Source organism: Diaphorina citri, unplaced genomic scaffold (genome assembly GCF_000475195.1).
Source record: "Diaphorina citri unplaced genomic scaffold, Diaci psyllid genome assembly version 1.1 scaffold1862, whole genome shotgun sequence".
In the NCBI taxonomy this organism is placed as follows: domain Eukaryota; kingdom Metazoa; phylum Arthropoda; class Insecta; order Hemiptera; family Psyllidae; genus Diaphorina; species Diaphorina citri.
The window spans coordinates 45,782-53,099 of record NW_007379288.1 but is presented as its reverse complement, the minus strand read 5'-3'; the positions used below and the strand labels follow the sequence as shown (position 1 = coordinate 53,099).

At 39.5% G+C, this 7,318-nt stretch overlaps 1 protein-coding gene across 1 annotated transcript in view; it reads left to right on the top strand.

The window, feature by feature from the left end:
- Positions 1-2,104: 2,104 nt before the first annotated feature.
- The window catches only part of LOC103517475 (nicalin), a 21,820-nt gene continuing 16,606 nt past the window's right edge, over positions 2,105-7,318 (top strand). Inside the window, exons 1-3 of the mRNA XM_026829560.1 lie at positions 2,105-2,558; positions 4,448-4,635; positions 5,482-5,629. Coding sequence (XP_026685361.1) covers positions 2,390-2,558; positions 4,448-4,635; positions 5,482-5,629 — 505 coding nt within the window. The 5' untranslated portion in view covers positions 2,105-2,389. The remainder of the gene's footprint in view (positions 2,559-4,447; positions 4,636-5,481; positions 5,630-7,318) is intronic.

Sequence of the window (7,318 nt, the reverse complement as noted above, 5' to 3'; positions counted from 1 at the left end):
AAACACAAAAAGCACTTTCTTTCTTTTTTTTAAGGCTTTAATGGCAGGATTCTCACCTAGTGAGCTCTTCCACCCAACCGGTTTTTGTCAGCTTAATAGCTGACATAAAAGGAAAGAGAAAAACAAAGGAGGGAGAAATTCATTCTCATGACTTTTTTTTCTCGCTTAATAGCTGACATAAAAGGAAAGAGAAAAACAAAGGAGGGAGAAATTCATTCTCATGACTTTTTTTTCTCCTTCTTCTTCTTCTTAGATAACCATGAAAAAATATGGGCACGGTTTAGTCCAGTGGTAACGCACTTGCTTGCCATGCAGAAGGTACCGGGTTTGAATCCCACCATTGACAAAAATTTGTACTTGTTTTTTGATTGCAAATATTTCAACGGGTTACTTTCTGGTGTTCTTGTGCGCTTAATAGCTGACATAAAAGGAAAGAGAAAAACAAAGGAGGGAGAAATTCATTCTCATGACTTTTTTTTCTCCTTCTTCTTCTTCTTCTTCTTCTTAGATAACCATGAAAAAATATGGGCACGGTTTAGTCCAGTGGTAACGCACTTGCTTGCCATGCAGAAGGTCCCGGGTTAGAATCCCACCATTGACAAAAAATTTTACTTGTTTATCGATTGCAAATATTTCAACGGGTTACTTTCTGGTGTTCTCGTGCTGACCCAGCACCTAAATGGGGAGTATTGTGCCTCTTCTTGCCCATCTGATGAGAGGCATACTACAGGATGGGCATGCTATGACACAGACCACATGCGTCCAATGTAGCAGTTGTTTCATTGCTAGGAAATAAAAACGGCAATGAAACACTCATCTTTTAAATAATAATAATAATATGCTCCTGGACAAAATTAGCGCACACCTTAAACTTTTCAGGTTTACTTGACCCCTGGTGACCGAGGGTTAATATTGGTATGTTTACAAGTTTTATGAATAATGTACATTACTTGCAGTCTCCGGATGGACGTGAGCGCGTGTGGAGAAGGCTTTAGTGTTTAGTGTTTCAAATGCAAGGCAACAACAAAATATTTGGAAATTTTCAAGGTGTGCGCTAATTTTGTCCAGGAGTATAATATATTATGCATGTACCTAGGTGCATCTGGTGCATAGGTTAATTAAATTGATAATTTTACCTCCACTGGCAGATATGGGCAGATCAGTGTTATTGTAGGGTTAGGTTAAGCACAAAAAAAGAGCTTTCACAATTTGAACATTGACCAGTGTTATAGGGTTAGGTTAAACTCAAAGGAGCTTTTTACTTTTTTCATTGTTGTGGCTTCTGAAAAATGATCATTGATTTTGTTTTTCTCATTCAGGCTGCCGAAGTGCTAGTGTGAATCTAGAAGTGCGGTCCCTCTTAACATGGAGTACGGCTAGACATTGCATCATAACGTGGCTACTCGAGATGACAATCGACCAGTATAAGCTGCTCAGTAACAAGGCGGGCTGTGTTCTGCTGATTCTACCGAAGCAGATGCATTCGCTCAAGGAAGATGAAAAAACGGTATGAAGTCCAAATTAACACTGCTTATGGTTCTTACATATTCTTGAGAGTTCATTGCAACGGTCAGTAATGGCCATGGCAACTGCGTATGGTGGATTTCACCAATGAATTCATCAGAGATTTCACTAATGGGAGATTTTTCAATAATTCATAAATAAAAATAAAAAAAGAGGAGTTTTTAATGATATAAACAGGAGTTTTAAAAACTCCTTCTTTTTGGATCACTAAAATCTCCTTTTTGGAATATTAAAATCTCCTTTTTAGACAATTGAAAATTCTCCCATTAGTGAAATCTCCCATTAAGTCATTGGTGGATTAAATGTGGATTAGTGGCATAAGAAAAACGAGAAAGAAAAAGAAGTCGTCCAAATTATATTTGCTCTGGGTATACAGGATAGAAACCATTGAATTTATGGAAAAGATATTTTAGAAATTTGTATTGTATTTGTTCTATCCTGCGGAATACAAAATAGCCGGAAAATGGCAGGAAGATTTTTCATGTGTGACAACCGGGCGCTTTTCGGATTTATCCTTAACAGATTGTAAACATAACCTCAAATTACAAGTTTGTTGAAATTTTTGTAAATTTAAAATTATTTCATTATTTGGTATTTGGAATATTATTTCCGATTTAAAGTTTTTCCTTAGTTCAAACCCTGATTTTTGCCCAGTTTTCCTTGAAATCTAAATCTACGTTCCTTCTGAAATGGAGACCACAGTCTAATAATTCATACTTCAGTGCCGCAACCTTCCAGTGACCCTGTCAACTGTCATCAGAGTTGGAAATACTTAAGTACATTATTGTCATGAACAAACAGCCTAATTTAATTAGTTAATTACAAATTATCAAAAGATTGGACACACTTATCTAAACACTTCAAAATGTACTTGTTTGAAGAAGAAATCTCCGAGATATTCAAAAATACCTTCACCTACTATTTTGTGCTTATCTCAATCATTTTGTTTGTGGCCCCGCTAAGCTCTGTTGACGGGGCACATGAGTTCCAGGCCTACCGAATGCATCAGTTCGATTTCAATTCTGTGTCCTATGGTAAGTGAGAAGCCCTGTGTGGTTGTGGGACATTAAACAGGGAGTAGACCAGCTTAGTCCAGCTGGGGCTTGTTAAACAGGGAGTATACCAGCTTAGTCTGGCTGGGGGACTTTCAGGGAGTAGTGAAATCTAAATCTACGTTCCTTCTGAAATGGAGACCACAGTCTAATAATTCATACTTCAGTGCCGCAACCTTCCAGTGACCCTGTCAACCCTGTCATCAGAGTTGGAAATACTTAAGTACATTTGTCATGAACAAACAGCCTAATTTAATTAGTTAATTACAAATTATCAAAAGAAAGGGTGTCTCACTTATAAGTGCGGCATGTAAAAAAAATTAGGATCACTGTAGCACTTATACGTGCGACGTGGCACTCAAAGTGTTAACAGGGAGTAGACCAGCTTAGTATGGCTGGGACTTGTTAAACAGGGAGTATACCAGCTTAGTCTGGCTGGGGGACTTTCAGGGAGTATACCAGCCCAAATTTCCCTTGCTAAGGAAATAGCAAAGGTATACCAGCTTAGTCTGGCTGGGGCTTGTTAAACAGGGAGTAGACCAGTTTAGTCTGGCTGGGGCTCGTTAAACAGGGAGTAGACGAGCTTAGTCTGGCTGGGGGACGTTAAACAGGGAGTAGATCAGCTTAGCCTGGCTGGGGGACTTTTAACAGGGAATATACCAGCTTAGTCTGGCTGGGGCTCATTAAACAGGGAGTAGACCAGCTTAGTCTGACTGGAGCTTGTTAAATAGGGAGTAGACCAGCTTAGCCTGGCTGAGGCTCATTAAACATGGAGTAGTTATACCAGCTTAGTCTGGCTGGGGCTTGTTAAATAGGGAGTAGACCAGCTTAGCCTGGCTGAGGCTCATTAAACATGGAGTAGTTATACCAGCTTAGTCTGGCTGGGGCTTGTTAAATAGGGAGTAGACCAGCTTAGCCTGGCTGAGGCTCATTAAACATGGAGTAGTTATACCAGCTTAGTCTGGCTGGGGCTTGTTAAACAGGGAGTAGACCAGTTTAGTCTGGCTGGGGCTCGTTAAACAGGGAGTAGACGAGCTTAGTCTGGCTGGGGGACGTTAAACAGGGAGTAGATCAGCTTAGCCTGGCTGGGGGACTTTTAACAGGGAATATACCAGCTTAGTCTGGCTGGGGCTCATTAAACAGGGAGTAGACCAGCTTAGTCTGACTGGAGCTTGTTAAATAGGGAGTAGACCAGCTTAGCCTGGCTGGGGGACTTTTAACAGGGAGTACACCAGCTTAGTCTGGGTGGGGGACATTCAGGGAGTATACCAGCCCAAATTTCCCTTGCTAAGGAAATAGCAAAGGCTGAATGCAAAGGGCATCTCATAAAATTTGTAGCCAAAACCAAATGCCAATCCAAAGCAATCACCTTAGTCAGGGCTGACCCCATCTGTACATGGGAAAAGGCAAAGAAAAAGAAGAAGATGGTAAGTCAGAAGCCACTTTCTGTCTTGTTGATGTTGTAGCCATTGTCCAAGCCAAACAGATTCAAATTGCCATATCAATTTGTTTAAGGCATAGGTTCCGGGGTGTAAGTTGAGTGGGCTTGATAAGGGTAGGTATGATCGTAGAAGCTTAACCCCTCCTTTGGGGCTGTTTTCCCCTAGACCTAAGCCTTGGAATGGGCTTTCTGTGTATGGACTGAAGTAGGTATTTGTTCAAAAGTCATGTCAATGGAAAATTGCTACCAAAAGAACTGTCACAAATGAGCTGTGACCAGTGTTATTCTAGTGTTAAGCACAAAAAAAGAGCTTTCACAATTTGAACATTGACCAGTGTTATAGGGTTAGGTTAAACTCAAAGGAGCTTTTTACTTTTTTCATTGTTGTGGCTTCTGAAAAATGATCATTGATTTTATTTTTCTCATTCAGGCTGCCGAAGTGCCGGTGTGAATCTAGAAGTGCGGTCCCTCTTAACTTGGAGTACGGCTAGACATTGCATCATAACGTGGCTACTCGAGATGACAATCGACCAGTATAAGCTGCTCAGTAACAAGGCGGGCTGTGTTCTGCTGATTCTACCGAAGCAGATGCATTTGCTCAAGGAAGATGAAAAAACGGTATGAAGTCCAAATTAACACTGTTTATGGTTTTATTTATTTATTTGATACATCAAACGGGTTCTTGCCCTTTACTAACTATGTTAGGTACAATAATTCCCTATCTAGACCTAGCAAACTTATACCTATCAAAAATAAATAAATAAATAAAAAATAAAATAATTCTTACATATTCTTGAGAGCTCATTGCAACGGTCAGTAATGGCCATGGCAACTGCGTATGGTGGATTTCACCAATGAATTCATCAGAGATTTCACTAATGGGAGATTTTTCAATAATTCATAAATAAAAATAAAAAAAGAGGAGTTTTTAATGATATAAACAGGAGTTTTAAAAACTCCTTCTTTTTGGATCACTAAAATCTCCTTTTTGGAATATTAAAATCTCCTTTTTAGACAATTGAAAATTCTCCCATTAGTGAAATCTCCCATTAAGTCATTGGTGGATTAATGCACACGGGAGACCCGGGTTCGATTCCCGGCGGGGTCAATAAATTTGTATCAAGCGAATGATTGACTCCGTGACTGGATGTTGCGGTGGATTAAATGTGGATTAGTGGCATAAGAAAAACGAGAAAGAAAAAGAAGTCGTCCAAATTATGTCCCTTGTTTGGATAAAGATAATAAAGCACACAATGGCAGATATTATCATATTACTTACTTGTATAAAGTTTTAGTATTTACTGGTTTAGTACTTCTACTCTTGTTTTAGCATGTAAAACTTACAGCAAAACATTGACCGAGGTATACTAAACATAAAAAAAAACTTATTTTTTTTCTCTTTTTTTTCTACAAAAACTTCGATTTTTTTTTTTAATTTAATTTCTTTGCATCCCCCACCCCCAGATGATTCTGATGTTGGAGAAATACATGATGTCAATTGACACGTTGACTCCGACATATTTTGCGCACTGGTCACCGGAGCTCGATAAGATTGCTACCGATGTGAATCATGGACTGACCAATACAAATGCCAAAGAATCAGCGTTTCAAGGTGAGTGGAAAAGACAAATTAATCTTGTGACCTTTTGACCTATGAGTAATTAAAATGCAATGAAAAGCTCTGCTTATACGGATGGGTATACCATTTATAAAAAAAATGTATGTTCTGAGTTTTTTATCGATCAAAAATAAATGGAAACTTGTTAAATAAATAAATAATGCCATCAGATTCTTTTACTAGTCTTTCTTTTGACCTTATGATTCTTTTACGAGGTCATGACCTCTGTCTGATTCATCATTAGAAAAATTCAGACTTAATAGGTCCGTCCATAAGTAACCTTAAAGGTAAAGAGAAACTTGTAGCCAGCTAGTTAACTAGGCAGATAGCGCGTTTGTCTTGTCTTGTGAGTGTTAGGTTGTGAGTTCGATTCTTATAGAACAATTGCGCTTACGTCAGACTTAATAGGTCCATCCATAAGTAACCTTAAAGGTAAAGAGAAACAAGTAGCCAGCTAGTTAACTAGGCAGATAGCGCGTTTGTCTTGTCTTGTGAGTGTTAGGTTGTGAGTTCGATTCTAATTGGGGCAGATTTCATCTTAACCCCTCCAACTCTAAACCATTGTATCTCAATCTAACAAAATATCTCGAGAACGGTAAGAGCTAGAGACTTGAAATTTGGTATGCAGCTGTATTCGGCCATGCCTTTTCTACAAGTTTGGCCATGCCTCGGGATAAACTAGCGGGATTCCGGAGCGAAGCGACGGAATTCAGCTAGTTTAAACATGAGAACAAAGTGGAAGTCGCAGAAATGAGAATGTTGAGGTGGAGTTGTGGAGTTACAAGGCTGGACAGGATCAGGAATGAAGTCAAAAGGAATAGGATAAAGGTAACAGAACTTTTGGTTAAGATCGGTGCAACGGTTGGCGGCATTTTACCGCTTTTTATTTAAACATGACAACAAAGTGGAAGTCGCAGAAATGAGAATGTTGAGATGGAGTTGTGGAGTTACAAGGCTGGACAGGATCAGGAATGAAGTCAAAAGGAATAGGATAAAGGTAACAAAAATGTCGATAAAGATCCAGGAGAGGAGATTACAGTGGTATGGTCATGTTGAAAGAAGAGATGAGAGCTACATAGGGAAAAGAGTTGAGAGAATGGAAGTGAGGGGGAGAAAAGGGCGAGGGAGGTGGAAGAAAAGGTGGAAGGATTGTGTGAATCAAGACTTGGGTGAGAAAAAATTATCAGGACATGAGGTACACAATAGGGCTGCCTGGAAGAGACTGATAAGAAACGCCGACCCTATTTAAATAGGAAAATGCTAGGAAGAAGAATATTATTCATATAATCGTAAGAACGGCACACACTACCCATCTATCCGGGAACAAACAATGTTCCTAAGGAAATTTGGGTTTGGAATTTCGGATAATACCAGAGCCATTGATATTTTTCTTGGAGTAAGCCGTCTTGAGTGCCATTTTGTCTCGTTGTTTGGGGGATTCTTAATTTCACCATGCAGATAATTTTCGACTATCAAACTTTAGAAACCGGGAACAAACAATGTTCCTAAGGAAATTTGGGTTTGGAATTTCGGATAATACCAGAGCCATTGATATTTTTCTTGGAGTAAGCCGTATTGAGTGCCATTTTGTCTCGTTGTTTGGGGGATTCCTGCCTCGGTGGTGTAGTGGTCAAGGCGCTCGCCTGGTAAACAGGAGGGCGTGGGTTCAATCCCAGCCGAGGT